We start from the raw sequence: 19,822 nt of genomic DNA, 5'->3' as shown, positions 1-19,822 counted from the left end.
TCATATTTCAAATTTTAAAGTGTGCTAAATTGGACAAAACCTGCTAAAGTATAAATGTATACATACAGTAGAAACGTATGTAAAACTAGCAACATTAACCTGTTAGCTGTTTAAATGGTTTCATTCATGGGAAATAACCACAATACAAACTGCAACCACAACATTGGTCAGAAGAATCAGGTAGGTAAAAGGTATTTTTCTCAAATTGCGCAGCCCTAATGGATAGCAAAGCCCAGGAATTCATTTCACTTCTTCTAGAAAAATTGACTAAAGAAACCCTCAGTATGAAATTACTGAGTTACAGAAGCTATGGAGCAGAAGCTAACCCACAGGTAATGTCAGGACTTTGTCTCTTTATTTCACCTTAAAGTCTTGTATACTGCAGCAGAGCAAGAAGTGTTTCAGTAACACTGAGTGGTGAGAAAGTAACTGATCTATTAGCACAAAGTTACAGCAGCGTTGTCACAGTGACATCAGGGCAGAGGGAGGAAACAGAGAGGAAGGAGGCAGGACGGTGTGTGTTCTGTTAATGACCAAAGGATTTATTCAATAAGCCGTTTGCTTCTTAATTAATGCTCTAATTAGACTTCCTTCCTCTCACTGCCACTGAACTAAGCACACTCACGGTCACACACACACAATGCAAGTGAGGTAGTGACCTTGTGATAACCTGTGTGTTCATCGTTCAATGGATGAACACTCACACACACACACACACACACAGTGTAAGAATCCACACAAACATATAGTACAAAGGTATACATATTCTTACAAACACACACACCTTGTCCATTACCCTCCATAGGGCAGGTGTTCCTCCCCCGACAGTTGCATATTATCCTCAAAATCTCAGATTGAATATATTCATCAGCGGTTCAGCCCACGCTGCCTTAATGGCCATTTACAATTAATTAATGGGTGTGAGGGGCAGGGAGATGCTGCAGGAGGAGAGAGAGCAACTAAAGTGATGTTACAGGAAACACACAAGCTCCATACAGCTGTTTATGTTTAAATATAGCTGTACTTAACCTCCAGCAGGAACTGAAGAGAGAGACACAGGAAAGGAGGTCAGAGGTCAATCAGGAGAGTGAGAAAAGGTGAAGCGTCCCATTTGACTCTTTTGTTGAGGTCACTCACTGTTGGTTCTGTTATTTCACAACCTGCCTCGCTACAACATATAATTGAAGGATAATATCTGTAGAGTGTGTGTGTGTGTGTGTGTGTGTGTGTGTGTTTGTGTGTGTGTGTGTGTTACAGCTCTATAAAAATGAAATAGAGGACATGTTTGAGAGAGTGGGAGCAGGGCCTTTGGACATGGCCAAACATGTCACCTTAAACCTGCTGTAACTGATTTTTAGGCTATTTATGGGCATTGGAAACACATTGTGAACACAACACTGACATATCGTCGCCTTTGATATGGCTAACAAGTTAGCAAACAGTTGCTTATTAACACATTACAGAGAAATAACTGAGCAACATTATCATTTAATTGGAGTCGTGTTTGTGTCCGCCTGGTGAATATAAATATATTCACTCTCTTTTAGCTCTTTTTTTGTTTTCAACTCCTGAGGGAAATATCTGGCTCTTTAGCAGCTAAATGCTTCACTATGTTCACCAGCTAGTCTACAGCTAACTGTGTCTGTTTGCTATTTGGTGCTGAGCACGTAGTGTACAGCAGGTTTTTAAAGCTTTTTCTCTGAAAACTGCTGCCTGCTGCAGCCGACAACAACACTATGAGAGCGCTGAGAGTGAACCAAAACGGTTGCAGCTTAACGATGAGCTGAAACTTGCTATAAAGCTCCGTAAAGCTGAGGGAAGCTGCAGAGTCTCTGATAATGCTCTGTAGATTATATTTAGATTACACACTGACATCTAATTTTTGCTAACAAAAATTAAATTATAGTCACTTTAAATGACACATTTGATTTTTAAGCTTTACACAAAGACCCATTTAATTCACACTGATTAAACTTCCTTTAAAGCTGTATTAATGAATATTTTTATATTAGCAATGGGTCAAATGGCTATATGTAATGTGAAAGGAGTCATTTGAGGCAACAAACCCTCAAAGAATTGTCACCAACTCTGCATTTTCCCTTCACCTCTATAGAGCATTTTAGTGTCTTTTAGCTAATTGTTTTGGTTTTACAGCTCTGGACTTAACTGTTTTGGTTCAGTCTCACTGCTATAGCATCAGTTTGGTAGTTGGCAACTAGCTAGTTAACATAGTGGAACATCTAGCAGCTACTTAAATACACCAGGTCTCAGAAACACAACTCCAAATGAATGCTAATGTTGCTCTGTGTCTGCTGGTTGTGTAAATAAGCAAGTGTTCACAGTAAAAAACAATCTATACAACATGATAATATGTCATATGTTTTCAGCTTGTGCCCAAAAATTCTATTTATGCTGCTTTAATGTTCCCACTGGTGATAAAGTCTCCATAATTGTTGCTAGTTTCTAGTAACAGTTTGTAAGGTTTTGCCACATGAGTTAAACTGACATGATGCAAGAGTTTCGATCTTAAAGTCTTTGTAGGGTTGACACACATGCAGTGCAATTTATTTATGTGATCAGGCAACCAATCAGAGTTTTAGTGGAAGTTCAACCAGCAAGGCCATCTCACCACTCACACACCTCTACCACATGATTTTAAATAGTCAGTTTGCACCATGTGCATCCTGGTTCTCTATACAGTTGATGCATTTTAATTTTCTTTGGTAGTTACAGTCAAACCCTCCAACTCTTGTAATTCCACTTTTCTCTACTGTTCCTCCCAAATCACCGATCACTTCACTTTCCTTCTTTCATCAGGCCACTCCCAAAGCAATGTATGTAATACAATACATACAATATACACTCATCATTATTTCCATGTCTTTCAGTGCTCCTCCTCCCCACCACCACCAGCATCTTGGTCTGCATTGGTTCAGCATCTGAAGTTCAAGTTCAAGAGTTTTATACCAAATTATTCCATATCACAGATAAATAAAAATAATTAAATACTTGTGTACTCTGTGTCAATTTGTTGGTGTTTTTATAATACATCAAGCACAATGTATCAGTTTAATGCAGTACATTAATATATTAATACAGTAGCTATATGGATATAATCATTTCACTATCTCTTCTGCATTCATCACAATGTTGGCTATTTTGATGAGGGGCTAACACAATACACAGCCTACAGCTGTGGGGAAAGACAGTATGATCATCCCAGTAAACTGAACCACATCTGTTTCACTGTCCTGTGCTTCCATCTTGTGGACAAAGAGGGAACTAAGGATGTCTTTATAAACACTGTGAAAGCTCAACCCAAAAAATGACAGTGAGCAATCTCAGTTTAAGATCTCAGACTGACTCAGTGTGAGGAACTAACAGGAACATCACAGTGAAGGTGCTGGGTCTGATACTCTGGTTTAGAATGTAGAAAAGAAGAACTGAAGAAATTCACTGCAAGAAAGCATTTACAAACTTCAACACTCCTCGAAAGTATTACATGTTCCTTCAATTATCATAGAAAGGATTTTAGGAATACTGATGTTATAAGTCCAGCGTGTGGCTTTTATGGAAAATTACTGTTTTTGTCAAGGCTGGTTAAAACAGGGCTAACCAGTATCTTTCCTGTTAAAGTATTTCAAGTGCTAAAAGCTAAAGACATAGAAGGGTAAGCAGGCACCTTTAAACAAAAGATTGATGGTGAAATAAACAATGTTAATTTATTTTGTTTATCAAACACACATACCACAGAGTTGAGCAGGAGCCTACATTTAAAATATTAAGTTAATGTAGTCACTGAAAATATTTCAACACCTAATTTCTGACAAATTTGAGTTTGACACACAGTAATGTATTTATTTCTACAACTCTCACATAACCCCGGATACTGAGGCCATGACCTCATTCTTCCTCAAAAAGAACAGTAAATATCGTATGACGATATATTATTAATTATTGGTATTATTAGTAATTCAGTAAATGTACATTAACTTCAGGACATTAAATCAAATGATTCCAGGTAATAAATTCAGTGAATACCAGGGTTGTTAACACATCTGTCAGGACACTATTATGTTATTCAGGAAATTAGATTTAAAAATACGTTTTTTCTAACTTCATTAGAACTAATTTCTGTAAAGGAAATAAATAGTGTCTAATTGTTATCCTGACATTTTGGAAAGGCAAGAGTTTTACAGATTTTTTTTTTCACTGAGCCCTCCATTCAGTTAACCCCAAGTGAACCCCAGACAGCCCAAAAGCCCATACTGCTTAAAGTCATTTAAGCAATCTTTACCCCTGTAAGGGTTGGTGACAGGTTGAGAAGATATGGCAGGGAAGGGAAACCTTTCAGATAAGCTGAATGCCACTGTGACCTCAGTGATGATATGGAATTTTCATCTTTTTAATGAAATGAATGGTTTCCTGTACTCTATTTTATTTTGTTTTCCCCTTGTTTTCTTTGCTTTTTTGAGTGTTTTTTTTTAAATTTCATCTTATTATATCTTTTTAATTTACTAATTAATTTACTACTAACTATTTTTTTCGGGAGTGGGTTTATCTGGTATTGGTTATATGTTATTTACAATTTGTATAAAAATCTTTGATTATTTGACCCTGAGGCAGACCGATGTGCGGTCCGATGTGCTGTCCAATGTGCGGTCGATCTACAGTGGTCTTGTTTTCAGCATGTAGCCACTATAATAATAATAATTTTAAAAAATAATTTATTCTATTATATTTGGGTGGTGGCAAAAGTTAAGCAGGTTGATGTGTCAAAACCTTCACACACAAAACCGGATATCTGCATTTAATGCCAGTTTTGAGAGAGAAAAGTTTTTTGTTATTTGGGGGTAACTGACACTTTAAAATGTAATTCTTGTTTGTTCTCACAACTAAACAAAAATAACAAATTAATATATAAACACACACTGACATTTCGTCTGCTGTGCTTCATGAGAGAGAATTTAAGTAATTCTGTACATAAACAGCAGGTGGCGGTAAATCTCCATTAGAGGCAGTAACCCGCCATGAGAATAGACGAAGAAGAAGAGGAACCATAGCAACGCCATTAAACAGAAATGTCGGCCTCAACTGTTGTAGTTTGGTCTGCTTTAAACCTGTTCTGTTTATTTCTCTTGTTTACTGCCGTCACTGCCGACGAAAATACAACAAACTACACTTTGAATACGACTATGTTTCCTGACCAGACCTTCACATACGACGTAACGGATAGTTCTACAACAGCACAGCCTGACTCTACGACCCCAACACCAGGCTACAGCAGCACCGAGTATCCGCTCTGGCCGACCGTCCCCGCCGAACCGCTGCCTGCCTCCGGCCACCTGCTCACCCCCGTCACGAACGGTAAGTTCCACTTGTAGCTACGTCTTTGGTTCAAACTCTATAACTTTATTATAGAAACTGAGGCGTATAGAACGTCTGCTCTTCCTCTTCGGCTCTTCACCGGTCAAAATGCAAGTTAGCTACTGTGGGGGCCAGACATAGGCTATATAGTCCCACAAACGTGTGTCCATCTGTTGCCAGTTAAGCAAATATAATACCCTTTTTCTTTTTGCATTGCATCATAAAATATTTCATAGAAAAAGAGAGCACACACATGCACAATCTGTACATCTAATATATGCTATTTAGCCTACACATAATATAAATACATCTGTGTCTGTGTGTGTGTGTCAGTTGCCAGGTTGTGTCCCTGTGACGAGCACAAGGATGTGTGTGACATCAACTGCTGCTGTGACAGAGAGTGTAGTGAGGAGGTGGCTCTGTTCACCAGCTGCTCAGTGGGCACTGTAAGGTAAGTCTGCCAGCTGATTCAGAAGGAGCAGAATAATGCTGAACACTAGATTATTTAGCTAAGCTGCTTCCAGTCACTGCAGTTCAGCAGCAGAGATACAGCTAATCCTTGAGTAGTAGTGAAGAAGTAATAAAAGTGTGAAGAAGTGAGATCATAGACTACAGCGTCTTTAATAAACATCTGTCCCAATGATTCATAAGTATCGTGGAGCCTGAAAGCGTTTGTACAGTAAGAAAACACTGAATTTTACTGCAAACACTCAAATAAAAGCTGCCGATTCAAATAATGGCTGAGCACAAACAAATAAAGGCTGGTTTTTAATGAAGCCCTGGAAAAAACAATAATGAGGAGGGGTGGATTCACTTTTACTTAAAAAGCTCACTTGGGTAATTCAGCATACTGTACATTTCCAATAACAGAGTCATGTCATACTGAAAGTTAAAGTTTAAAGCTCTATTCCCTTTTAGCCTGCTGTTTTTCCAAACATGGTTAAGTCACCGTCACTAAAGGTGAATAAAATACGTCCAGACATTGCTGACATTTCAAATTAAAAGCCTTCCAGTAGAGGTAGGGATGATGCCATTTGAGTTTGTGCAAGGCTTTTAATGTGAAATCTGTGTAGAAAATATTGAGTTGCTAGTAGTTTAGCAGCAGTCTGAAAGGCAGAATGGAGGAACAGATACATGCAGGCCTGTTTGACAGAAAGGTCTGGTTCTCTCTGCTGTTGGGAATTTACAGTCAATTCATATAAATCTAGAGTTCACTTTTAAAGTCCCCAATTAAGTGATGTTTAAACAATACAACTCTATGATTAACATGCACATCACTAAACTACTATGTTGATGACCTTCTGTTTCCATTGTGTATCAGTGCAAATATGAGCATTCAATTTAATGTTTCATACAGGTTTGTAAATGGAGATAAGAAATACCTGCAGTATGTAAAGGTTCATCCCATGTGTTTATTATTTTGTTTAAAGTCCTCCTCCACTCAGAAATGTGTTTTTCTTCTTCCTTCAGTTGGATGTTGTTCTCTGTGCAGAATGATGTATGTACAGAGATTGTTTTATTCATCTGCTGAAGGAGGAAAGTTTCTCTGTGCTCACCTTAAATCTCAGTTATTTTTGTAAAAAACAAACAAAAAAACATGTCAGACATAAATATTATTCAAAGCAGATCATTTTTATATGTCGCAAAACATGACTGGAGGAGATCTTCAACAAGAACTGCTTGTGTGTTTCCAGCGGCAACAAGCAGCTGTGCAGCCGTGATGTGGCGTCCTACTCTTTAAGGAGTACAATAGATGGATACTCAGAGCTACAGTCGTCTGTCCAGAAGGAGTCAAATTATGACATCTTCTGCATTCATTCACAGAACCGTAAGTCATCAAGAGTATTTATTTGGATTACATCCTCACATTCGAGAAGCTGCAACCAGCAAATGTTTGGCATTCTTGCTTCAAAAATGACTAAAACGATTATTTGATTATCGAAATAGCTAATGATTAATTTTCTGTTGACGGACTAATCATTGCAGCTCTACTTACACCAGTTGCTCAATTAGTATATATTTAAGTTCATTGTAATGCTGAATTTTAGGCTGATACGGAAGACAAGCCCTATGGAGCTACATTATGATACCTATTTCTCCATCTCCAAGTGTGTCTCAGTTGCTAACAATTTGCTCTGTCTAGGTGTTGATGGATTATCTCATCCCTCGCCTGCTCTTCCAACTGACGGAAACTTTGACTCGCTCTTTAAACAATTTACCAGCTTTACTTTCGGCTCAGAGGTAATCAGTGGTCAGGTGTCTACTGCAGAGCTCCAGGCCTCATCTGGATACCAGGCAAGTCTCTGTTAATAATCTCTGTCTGTTTCTCTCAAACTGGTTATTTGTAGTGACCTACTTTTCATCAGATTAGTATATGTTCATCCTCTGTTGATGCTGTGTGGTTTCAGTATGGAGACGTGATGGTGACAGCAGGACAGAGTGGACAGAGAGGGATCTTCTGGCTGCCAGCTCCCGGTGTTACTGCTGACTGTATGGACACCAGTCCTGCAGGTAGCTACTGCTCACATTAATGTGAAACTATGCTGAATTGTGAAACTGACACAAATTATGAGTCAATGGTAAATGCTAAAACAGTATTACAACTAGAAAAGAATCATAAAGTCAGCAAACTGATTCTGTAATGTTAGTTACACAACAGTATCTAAAGTTTGCTAACATTAGTCACCATAAGCTAGCGGTCACACCACAACAAGTGAGGCTGTAGCAGTGATACCCCTGAGTGTATTGAATTAAGCAACAGTTTTTTATTGCTTACAAATGTAACTTTTCATTTGAAAACGGAGAAAGAATGTGTTATTCAAAAGTCATGTATTGTTCCTTTAATGCCTTAACTTGAAGCATATACTGCAGTGAGATCACAAATGATTTTAAAAGCTACGCTAACTTAGCCTGACTGGACCTCTGAACCACTACCCACATCTCCAATGTATCACAAGTAATCACAAGAAGAGTCCAAATGCTTCATGTAAACAGAAGTTGACCTTCTGTTTAGTAACTCTAATGAATTACTATAATAAAAAGTTGCCTAATTACAGAAGCACAGCAGTAAATCTAAAACACTATGACAACACTTCAACAGTGTTAGAACTCTCAGCCAGTCAGTTAAGAGTGGTATGTTTATGATAATAGCTGCAGAGGTTACTCAGGAACATGTGACATGATGGCTGTCATATGACACATGGTCCAAGGTGCAACACAATAAAAGTGAAACACAGTCAAGGCTGGTTTACCCTCTGTAGCATCAGAGGTACAGTTGTGCTCATAAGTTTACATACCCTGGTAGAATTTGTGAAATATCGGCCATATTTTGGAAAATATGACTGATCATGCTGAAAACTTTTGTTTTATTTAATGATAGTAGTCAGGTGAAGCCATTTATTTTCACATAATTGTATTTTCCCTTTTTACATCATAATTATAACTGAAATCACCAAAATGGTCCTGATCAAAAGTTTACATACCCTTGAATGTTTGACCTGATAATATACACACACGTTGACACACACAGGTTTAAATGGATATGAAGGGTAAGTTTCCACACCTGTGACTTGTTTGATTGTAATTAATGTCTGTGTATAAATAGTCAATGTGTTTCTCAGCTCTTGAGAGACCCTGCACATTTCATCTAGGGCTGCTCTGACTGTACTGGATACTGAGCCATGAGGAAAGCAAAAGAACTGTCAAAGGACCTGCAAGAAAAGGGAGCTGAACTTTATAAACCAGTAAAAGGTTATAAAAAGATATCCAAAAATTTGAAAATGCCAATCAGTAGTGTTCAAACTCTGATAAAGAAGTGGAAAATGAAGAGTTCTGTCGATACCAAGCCACAGTCAGGTAGAACAACAAAGATTTCAGCCACAATTGCCAGAAAAATAGTTCAGGTTGCAAAGAAAAACCCACATGTAACTTCAGCTGAAAGTTGCATGTGGCTGTTTCAAGCTGAACAATAAGGAGGTACTTGAACAAAAATGGGCTGCACGGTCAAGTTGCCAGAAAAAAGCCGTTATTGTGCCAACACCACAAAACAGCCTGCTAACAATGTGCCAAACAGCAACAACACAAGCCTCAAAACTTCTGGAACAAAGTTATTTGGAGTGAACAGACCAAAATTGAACTTTATGGTCACAACTATAGACACCATGAATGGTACATATCTTACAGATTCTGCCAGGGTATGTAGACTTATGAGCACAACTGTATACAGCATGCTTCTTCAGAAACATAACCCTTCATGACTTCATTTAATCACATTAAGATTATTTATAATTCTAACATTTTTTTACTCTGCATCAGTTAAGCATCTCTCTCATATCTACAGCTTGTTAAGAGTGCTGTTTTTAAATTGATTTTAAGACTGAAGCATGACAAGTTAAGGGAATAGACATAGACAATTTTGTAAAAAAAGCTTTTTCTGTCATCTTATTTCCATGTAATTTCTTATCTCAAACATGCTAAATGAGTATATTTCTTTGTTATGAGTGGTGTTTCTCCTGCTCGTGTCCCCAGCATTCCTGAAGGAGCAGAGCAGCCGGTGTTCCCGACGTGTGGTCCTGGAGCAGGACTGCAGCACTCTGCCGGCCCTCAGCATGGACACCTACACTAACATCCAGCTCTTTGCTGTGAGTCTCACCTTTCCTCTGCCTCACATTGTGCATCCAAATAAAAGTCCACTCTCAAACATTATCATTGAGGGATGTTTAAGGTACATACAGTATGAGTTTTATGAGTTCACTAACTTTATGCAAGTGCAATACTAAACAGCTTGAGCACTCTTTTAAGTGTTGTCATTTACTTTTTGGTGAGTTCACTTTTCCTCAACCATCCTTTCTGAATCTGGACTTTACAAAGAGAGGATCAGTTGATGTAAATTTAAATATGTTAAATTACTACTATCTCTTCCATTCTACAGGGGAAGAATAAAGATGCTGCAGTAAGTATGCCTACTTTTTGTGTATTAACTCTGAAATGTTGAGTCAGTTAATTAATTAATTAATTCTTTCATTCATTCATTCATTCATTCACACTCATTCATCAACAGAACGTTTACTGACAACAATTTTGATAATCAAGTAATTTAAGTTGTGTTTCAAACAAAAATCCCAAAAATACCAGATTCAAGATTGATTGAAAAGCCAATATCTTGTGGATGAAATGTGTTGGCCATTTATTTGACTATTTTCTGTCAAATGATTGATCAGTTAATTGAAATAATAATCGTCAGATGAATCCTTAATGAAAATAATAATTTCTTGTAGCTCTACAGTCCTCTGCCTTGTCTTAAAACAACAATTACTATATATGTACACTGAAGAAGTGATCACATGCCCACCAAAATGATAAATTCATAGAATCAGAAGTTAAATGGCACAAATTCATGACAAACTTCATAAAGTACATGTAGTGCAAAATAATATATTTCTTTTAGTGCAAATGTCAGCTGTATATACAATATATAACCAGTTAAAGTTTTTCATATTAAAACGTACTTCCCTAGATTAAGTTTTGATGCAGAATAGAGCCTCCAAATCCCATAATGTCATCCAGCTCAGTGTTGATGTGTTGAAACTCTGCTAGGAGGAAGTTTTAGAATATGAAAGTGCAATTAAATACTATTGAACAATCAGGTAGCTGCATAAAAGTCTCTGTCAAAGAACTTTATTGAAAGATGAGAACTCCAGCAACACTTGTAGTATGAGGAACAACTTTATTAGTTGACCGACGCGACTTCTAGACTTCTTTTCCTTCTCCGTGCACCTTGGAAGTAGGTGAAGTTGTGCCAGAGACCCTCACTCTACAAAAAACTTTATCACAGTCTCCACCTAACCAGGAAATTTAGCAAGATACTGTTGCGTTTGCAAGAAGAATAGTCAGACCCCAAAAACACATCGTCTTTCAACTTACCACATAGTGAAACAAGTTAGCACAGACACTTTGAGGTTAACTGTAGCAATGCAAAGACAGGAAAATGACTTTTCTCTCAACTTTATGCTCAGTTCCCAAGAAGGAGGAAGTTATCACTTATTGTCACACTGACACTGACAACACATCACACTTAACATCACTCTCACTTACTATTCTTCACAGCATAGTGGAGAGATGAAATGCTCTGCTTTGTCTGCTTTTATTTATGTCACATATGTTATTGTTGTAAACCTGTGCAAACCTTTCAATGAATATGTGCTTTATTTCTCTCTATAATAACATCATATCCATAACAATGATGCCAATAATAAAAACAGGCATAATGAGCACTGTGGTGGATTATATGTGGTGTGGTGGTGTTGCTGCAGGTTGTTCCTGTGCAGGTGGCTTCAGTCGTCCTGCAGTCTCTAGACGGGACTCAGACTGAGCTGAATATCAGCGGAGGAGAAAACTTCAACCCTGATCTCCTTAATCCAACCATGTGTGCTAATGTGGTGCTGAAGGTGAGCCCACACATGACTATTTGAACGATACTACACTAAAAGTATAGCTTAGATTGTGGACATGTTATCACAACAACACGTAATGACAAGTTTTGCAAATAAAAGAAGTCATTGTTGGACCAATCAAACATTCTGTCCTCTCAGGTTGTGTATGTGATGAAGTTCAGCCCAGCTGGTCAGATAGTGAGTGTGATGGCGTCTCTGGTGCTCGGATTTGTCCGGGAAACAACACTGCCCCTCGAACAGGAGTTTCATATTACATTTGTCCAGGTAGTGTCACTCAACAGGCTATTTTTTATGTATAATGGAAAAAAGAATTACTTTTTTCTAAATTTATATTTTTCTTTTACATATACATATACAACCATGTAGAAAGTTAATTCTTGGCCTTTTTCTGGTGCTTTCAACTGCATCTCACAGTCCTCAGCTGATAGACAGACAGACAGACAGACGGATAGAGGTTTTCTCAGTTGTCAGTTGCTGTCGAATCAAGACTGTGAGATATGGTTGAAAGCTTCAGAAAAAGCTAGTAAGTTAGTACCTTGAGTTAAGTGCTTTCTTCATGCCAGAGTGCAGTTCTGTAAAAACCTTCATAATGTGCTCAATACAGTATATCCCATGTCTGGACAATGGAGATTCTTAATAGAGCAGCAAAGACCATTAGCTTCAGTTTAAGTTTGTTAACCTCTCACTCTTTGTTCAGTGTGAGTGTTGAAAAAAATCCCTCCACACTTTGAGTAAGATAGAAGTGCTGTAAATGTAAAAGTAAAGCTGTGGTCGAATGAAAAATGATATACAGGAAATGTTTGATTCTTAAGACTTAATGAAAGTTATGTACTATATCTTGTGTCTGTTGTATAGCAGGATGGTGAGGAGGTGGCTGTCCACCACAGTGGAAATCCAGGTTATGTGGTGGGTCTGCCTCTTGTGTCGGGACAAAGAATAGCAGAATATCCTTTACCTGTCTGTAAGATGGAATTCTCTCACCCTGATTCATAAACAGTGTGAACCAATATGAATAGTAAGATATTAATTAGGCAGCAGTAGCAGGGGAGTGAAGGGTACTTAAACAGTGTTTAATGATGGTCTGATGTGCTACATGTCCCAGCATTTGTCCTTAACGTCTTCACTGGGATCGTGAGAAGCGTTGACCCTAGAGGCACGCTTTCTCTTCTCCACAGTGCTGAGGACCAGGACTGTCTGCAGGGTCCACATCAGCGCTCCCCTGTCCTGTTTGGTCTGGACTCTGTGTCTGGCTGCACATTAAGGCACGACATCCTCACACTCAACACATCACGTTCCAGGTTACTGGTACTCTGTGTCCTTAAGAAATATGTGATGGTGACTTGTCTTGTCCTTGCAGACTGGAGGATGCTGCCAACTGCTCCCTGGTTTCCCAGGTGCTTCTGGATGTTCTGCGAGGACCAAACTATCCCCAGTACGTGGCTGCATTTGGAAACTCTGCATTAGACAATCCATTTGACTGGGTGCCCATCAAGAACAGCTTTAATCCAGGGGTAAGCACTGATAAAATACCAACCAAGATAGAGAGGTCTCAAGTCAAATCCTGAATCTGATTGCAGAAGTTCAAGCCAAGTCAAATAAGCAAGTAAGCCCTACACCTATTTCAAGTCCAAACTACAATAACATCTCAAACTTTTCAGTGAAAATTGGAGTCCATACAGTCAGTCTTGCCTGCAAGTCATGTGACATAAGTTTGACTTGAGTCCAAAATGTTACTTTTAGCAGTTATATAAATACAGGTCCAGTGTGAGATGCTGGATATTTAGATATCTTAGATAGTGAATCAGTTAAGATGCTGCTGAACGTTGACAGAAAAGTTACGTAGTTTATGGAATTTTTGTTCATAATAATATTGAAAATCTCGTAAAAACATTTGTCACAAAACATTGGCTTAGAATACAGGTGTCACAAGCCATTTGATGGTATTGAAACCTGACAGGCTTAGAAGTTTCAAATATATTGCATCCTACTTATTTAGACTTGATATTAATATCAACTCATATGTGTTACTACAGTCGATAACAAGCAAGCAAATATATAATACATGCACCACACTGTGAGGCCACAATACAACAGTATGTTTGTGATTTACAGGAAGGACAGAGTTGCAACATCCCATTGTCGCTGCATTTAGAAATTGAATGGACCAAATATGGATCCTTGGTGAATCCCCAAGCTCAGGTTGTGAGCATCAAAGAAGTAATCCAAACCAACACCACCAGTCTGGTAAGACGAACAGTTACTGTGGCAGGACTCTGGAGGTTAAAGGCCTCAGTATGCTTCAAACAAACTGCTGCTGTTTGGCGCTGAGCAGGAAGTGCACAATGTCTTCATCAGAGCTTTTTCACTGGAAACAGCTGCCTGCTGCTGCTGGAAACCAGGCTGATGAGAGCAGTGAAACAAAACAATTGCACTGTTGGAAAGGGTGTTCGAGAATGGGATAAGCACTTTGTTTGAAGCATACTGAGGCCTTTAGGAACAAACAAAAGACATGCAGGTTTCTTTATATTGTAACTCAGAGCTCAAGACCGACATCTAGAAGTGGTCTAACCATCTGTACCGTGTCTGACTGTCTGTTCTGCCACAGGCCCTGCTGACTGGAGGCAGCAGCCTTCTGTCAATCAGGAGCTCCGTGGCCTTCGTACCGGTGTCTGCTGCTGCTCTTCCTGGTTTCAGAGCTGCACCCACCATCAACGCCAAACTTCCGTTTGACTTCTTCTTCCCTTTTGTGTGATGCACACTACATAACAGTCCTGACAGGTTCCACTCACCTGTGTAGGCTGACATTTACCATACAGATCACAGACTATGTGATTAATCTATGGAATACTGTGTGAATAATGTGAATAATGTAAATAAGTTTTATTTAACAAATGTTTTTTTTAATAAATGAAATCACTTCATTTATTAAAATCTCATTTTTTACACAACATACAGTCACTCAGCAAGATGTCAATTTAGTTTTATGTACACATTATCAGTCAAGAAGGTTTCAGTTATTTACAAGCAAATAAAGGCCATGACCTTATAGCTCTATGCAGTTCTGCCCAGTAACGTTTCCATCACTACAATAACGGCAAACCTGGATATGGATCGACTGCTACATAACAAATATAAAAAAAGATCATTTCTCTGCAGTAAGTATACCTGGGGTTATGCAAACAAGTAGAAGGAACCTTCAAATAAGGTCTACAATACAGGATTATCATGGAATGTACAGTCTGAAATTTAAAACGAATGGTACAGAAAGGTACATGATATAAATCATATTGAACAGTAGCTCCACAATAGTTAGCTTGTTGATTCAGAAGTCTATGCCGTGCTTCTTGAGGAGGGCTTGAAGTTTCTGGTTCTCTTGTTCCTAGAACAGATGCAGACAGAGAAGAGTCGATTTGTTGTTGGACTTGAGTCATGGTGCACATTTTAAGATTTACACACTACACAGGCAGGTTATCTTTAGCAACGTCGCGGCATTCCAAGATCTCAACAATTACTTTGATTACAACGTTGTCATAATTCCTCAATATCTCAATCTCTGCCCACATATCTGGAGCAAAAACGTTCCTCACTACACCATCTCAGTAAATCTGGACCTTTGACCTTTGTCTAATTCCATAAGAAGATGTAAGGAAGTACCAGTTTATCATTGCGCTCCTGCAGCTCTGTGACTCTTTGGACAAGGTGGTCGTAGCTCTGCTTCAGCTTGTGGATCTGCTGATGTGCACGGGTCTTCACCGACACCAGGATCCCTGCAACACATTCAGACATGGTCAACCATAGATCTAGATGTTACAATTATTATACTGACTTCGCTCTTTTCTTTTCTCTCTGAGATGTACCTTTTTCTTGTAAACTCAGGGGATGTCTAAAAGTACCCCTCCACTCAAAAACATGCTTTTCTTCTTGTTCCTTCAGTTGGATGTTTGAGCATCACAGTGCAGAATGATGTATGTGTGAGTTTTTTTCACATTCATCTGCTGAAAGTGGACTTGAGTTGAAAGTGGACTTGAGTTCATTGAAAATTCAGTTTTAAGAGGCAGGCCTACGAGCAGGATTTGTGGCATCACAAATAGTTTAGAAGCCAATCAGTATTCAACTTACACAAGTGTGATGTGGAAACTTAAAGCCTCCAGTGCACAAACGCTGTAAATGGACTTTACAGTGAAGTAGGAGACAACTTTTGTCCAGCAGTTAAACTTTTGAGATTAAATATATTTGCATATTTATAGACTTTGGGATTTTTAACAAGGAAGAAGGAAATTTATTTTAAGGATTTTAACAAGATAATTTAACTTTTTTGTGGAAAAACTATGTTAGACACAAATTATATATAATTATATTATATAGTAGAGTACATAAATCTTAAAATATGTGTGGAGGGTATCTTTAAACAAACATCAAATAAAGTAAAGACATGGTATATCATTAGAAAACCCTGCTGAAATGAGCTCTCTGACTGATCATTTGCGTCAGTGCCTGCAGGTCTATAGTTTCTAATCTTTCTATGGTCTCTACTTGTTAATATTCTGCACCAATTTAAATACCCAACATGAATTACATAAAATTACCAAAAAAAAAAGAAAACAGAATATGAATATGCAAATATTTTTCCTTTCAAAAGTTGAGTTGTTGGACAAAAGATGTCTGCTACTTCACTGTAAAGTCCATTCTCAGTGTTTATGCACAGGAAGCTTCAAGTTTCTACATCACACTTGTAGCAGTTGCCTCCAAACTGGTTGTGATGCCACAAATCATGCTCATACGTACAAATGTTGAAACAAACTCTGCACACACATCATTCTGCACAGAGAAATCGTCCAACTGAAGGACTGAGGGGAATTTTAAGATATTTCAATGTGGAGCAAAGTGGTGGACCGACTGTCTGACATTACCACCCCTTAGAGCCACACCTCTAGTGTGATTGTAAATATGAATTAGTCACAGTATCTGTCTACTTAGAGAAATACCAGGACTATTAATGACTGTATACTTGATTTGAAACTTGTTAATCATTCTCCTGAATGCTCCACAGACTTGCCTTGCTTTTGGTCTAAAGCTTGTGACATATAATAGACCAGTTTGACACAACAGGTGACCAACTAGTGGACAAAGTACCAGGAACACTTTTAAGTATAGTTTTATATTAATAGGATATTCACTTCATACAGGTAATATTTAGAAATGCATCTGGTTGCACAGGTGTTCCTGTTATACTGTCTGCACCCTGTGCACACCTTTAAGCAATGAATGTTACCGTTGATAATTCTGGCAACCCTCCAGAGTCGCAGCAGGATGAGGAGATTCATCCCAGCAAAAGCGTCCTCATGGAAGATGAAGGCCACGTCCAACACGAAGGACACCACCACAATCACAGCATCAAACACCTCGAACTTGTGCTGGAAGAACTCCAGGCGATAAGCAAACAGCTTCCCAGCCAGCTCCACCATGAAGAATGTGAGAACGGCCAGGCTCAGGTAGTGAAGCACCTACGAAGAACAATATGTCATATAAAAAGGTCTTGATAATAATAAGTGAGGTTTCTTGCAGTAAGTGGATAAATCTTTGTCTCACCTCAGGAACAACGTGACCATGTTTCAAATCGATAACTGACAAATCTATAAGCAGCTCCGCCAGCACAAACAAGGCATCCAGGATGACCAGAATCACCACCACCACCTGAAAGCAAAGTTAGAGAATCACTAGATGGTGCCTCTGTTTATACACCTTCTTACAGCAGCTATTTTAAGATTCATCAATGAAACAAGCAAAAATGCCAAACATTCATTGGTTCCAGCTTCTCGATGTGAGGATTGACGGCTAATTGACTGTCTTTGGGATTTGGACTACTGCAACAAAACAAGCTCTTTGATGACATCACCTTGGCCTGTGGGAAGTTGTGATGTTTGCTTTTTCACTATTTTCTGACACTTTATTAAGTTGGGTAATGGTTCTGTGACAGTTCTCTACCAACAGGTGCATAAAGAACGTACCTGGAACCGCTCAGAGCTGTAGAGCCTTTTCAGAGATTCCCTGAAGGTCAACGTTGCTGGAAACTGTCCGGTAGCTGGACCCAGCTCCTCGCTGGCCTGGTGCAGCTCTTCTTCATCCAACTGAACGGGCTGATCATCACCCACAGTGGTGAAATATTTCAGGTACCTCGCCATGACAGCAGGCTCCACGAAAGGAAAGGACCACGTCCTACCTCAGCTCACCTCAGAGGGAAGAACATGAAGTGTCCATTTAAATTCAATGTTGTTTCAAAGCCTAACAGTTTCTTTATATAACTTTATAAATTGCAATGTAGAAAAGGTTATTTCAAGAACACCTTGGTTTAGGTCTGCCAATTGATGATAGCAAAAATATTTGAAGACTAAAGCAGGTCAGTAACAGCCAAACTGACGCTTTTTTTTTTTTGCCCCTTTTTGCCACCCTGAGCTGTGCAATTCATGTCAGCATCTGGACAGATTTCTCCATATGTTAGACAATCTGAGTTCACTTCTCCTTTTTCAGGTTTGCAACATATTATTGAGAAAGCAAAAATATGTCTCAGTCTGGTGACAAAAGCATAAGCCAAGAGCTACTTGCTGTGGCAAAAAGTCATGAAAATTGTTTGCAGTGTGGCGGAAAAACATCCACCAAAATATCAGCATGATCCATCCACCTTGTTGACTTGTGCAAAAATATCCTAAAACAGACAACAAAACCGAACTCCACTCATTTTTCGGTCAATTTACCATCCTATCAATTTTTGATCTCAAAAGGCACATATTCAACTTTTGCAAATCGCTTTTGAGTCTAAAGAGACATAATACTATTACTGTTAAATATAAAGTGACAGGCAGCCGATTTGAGAAGTGTAATCGTTGTAGATGTTGAACCAAAACAGAAGAACACATTAAACTGTCTTATGTGAGAAAACTCGCAAATAATTTGTAATCTTTCCTACCAGATTTTGCAGAAATCAACGTAGCAGTTTGCGTAGATAAACTGTCTTCATCTGTTTTAGCTGTTAGCAGTTGTTCAGGGGTCACAGCTGCTCAAACTCGTGATAAAAACATCCGTCTGTGTTGATTTTGCCAAGCAAGCATTCTTACTGACAGTAACGGTAACGTTAAATCACCGGGGATTATCCGGAGCCTCAGCGTTAACACGTTAGAGTCAAATCTTTACTTTACATTAGTGATCTAATGGCTTACCCTTTTCCTCCACTTTTCCCTGAAGAAGTTTAACACACTGCTCTTCTCTGAGGAAAACTCCTGAGTTCTGTTAACTTCAACTAGAAAACTCCGCCTCCAAACCAAACCCCGTTCTCTCCTTCTTGCCAAACTACATTACTCATCTGGATTAATGTTGACTCTTAGGAGAGGAAATGTCACACTGGAATATGATGAACGGACATTTAAGAGTCTTCATCACTTCTTGCACACACTGCATATAAGTACATACAATTAAAACTGGGCCCCAACATTGCGCCAACAAATCCATTAAAAACCAGACGGCGGGCAGCATTGATACATTTTATTGAAATACCTTCTTATAAATGCTTTTTAGCAGATTATATATGAGCCGAATTAAAGTGCTGCCACTGACCTATTTCAACAAGGTGTTTGTTATTGATTTCAGAATACAAGTGCATGTTAGCAGAGCATTTACCTTTAAATATGCTTATTTCACGACGGAGTTTGCTGTGAAATAACGGACCTGCCCCAATGAGCGTTTTCCCCAAGAGGATGGGGGGAGTGGCATCCTGTCAGTCTTTATCACGTTCTCTTTTTTTGTCATGACAGTAAACACTTGAATTCAGATTGTTGACCATTAGTTTTTACATGCATGAAAACCGTCCTGCTATACTGTACAGTGTTTTTTTTAGATTCTGTATGATGTATTCTGTATGAGTTTTGCCATAAGGCTTTAATGTAAAATCCAATATTTTTATTAAAATAAAGAGGGATTCTTGTCCTGCATCAAGTAGCTTTGACTATTGA

At 38.6% G+C, this 19,822-nt stretch overlaps 2 protein-coding genes across 5 annotated transcripts; one reads left to right on the top strand and one right to left on the bottom strand.

Annotated features, from left to right (window-relative positions):
* The first annotated feature begins 5,032 nt into the window (after positions 1–5,032).
* On the top strand, positions 5,033–14,740 carry tctn1 (tectonic family member 1). 2 transcript variants are annotated; one of them, XM_042419673.1, is made up of 14 exons: positions 5,033–5,367; positions 5,701–5,818; positions 7,062–7,195; positions 7,511–7,662; positions 7,776–7,878; positions 9,895–10,007; positions 10,298–10,318; positions 11,679–11,813; positions 11,958–12,083; positions 12,678–12,763; positions 12,944–13,081; positions 13,177–13,330; positions 13,932–14,063; positions 14,425–14,740. In XM_042419673.1, exons 1-14 carry the CDS (start codon positions 5,082–5,084, stop codon positions 14,569–14,571), a joined length of 1,845 nt encoding a protein of 614 aa, XP_042275607.1. In that variant the 5' UTR covers positions 5,033–5,081; the 3' UTR covers positions 14,572–14,740. The 2 variants fall into 2 exon arrangements, with proteins under 2 accessions (XP_042275607.1, XP_042275606.1); XM_042419672.1 differs by having other exon boundaries at positions 5,034–5,367; positions 12,675–12,763.
* Positions 14,741–14,755: 15 nt separating this feature from the next.
* Positions 14,756–19,654, bottom strand: hvcn1 (hydrogen voltage-gated channel 1). 3 transcript variants are annotated; one of them, XM_042419675.1, is made up of 6 exons: positions 19,491–19,654; positions 17,828–18,049; positions 17,409–17,513; positions 17,092–17,323; positions 15,474–15,586; positions 14,756–15,198 (listed from the first exon to the last, which is right to left on the bottom strand). In XM_042419675.1, exons 2-6 carry the CDS (start codon positions 17,999–18,001, stop codon positions 15,142–15,144), a joined length of 681 nt encoding a protein of 226 aa, XP_042275609.1. In that variant the 5' UTR covers positions 18,002–18,049; positions 19,491–19,654; the 3' UTR covers positions 14,756–15,141. The 3 variants fall into 3 exon arrangements, with proteins under 3 accessions (XP_042275609.1, XP_042275610.1, XP_042275608.1); XM_042419676.1 differs by lacking the exon at positions 19,491–19,654 and adding an exon at positions 18,784–19,025; XM_042419674.1 differs by lacking the exon at positions 19,491–19,654 and adding an exon at positions 19,034–19,402 and having other exon boundaries at positions 14,757–15,198.
* Positions 19,655–19,822: the final 168 nt, after the last annotated feature.

The sequence above is a fragment of the Thunnus maccoyii genome, chromosome 8, assembly GCF_910596095.1.
Source record: "Thunnus maccoyii chromosome 8, fThuMac1.1, whole genome shotgun sequence".
NCBI lineage: Eukaryota > Metazoa > Chordata > Actinopteri > Scombriformes > Scombridae > Thunnus > Thunnus maccoyii.
The sequence above is the reverse complement of the archived record's forward strand: the minus strand, read 5'-3'. Positions and strand labels throughout refer to the sequence as shown.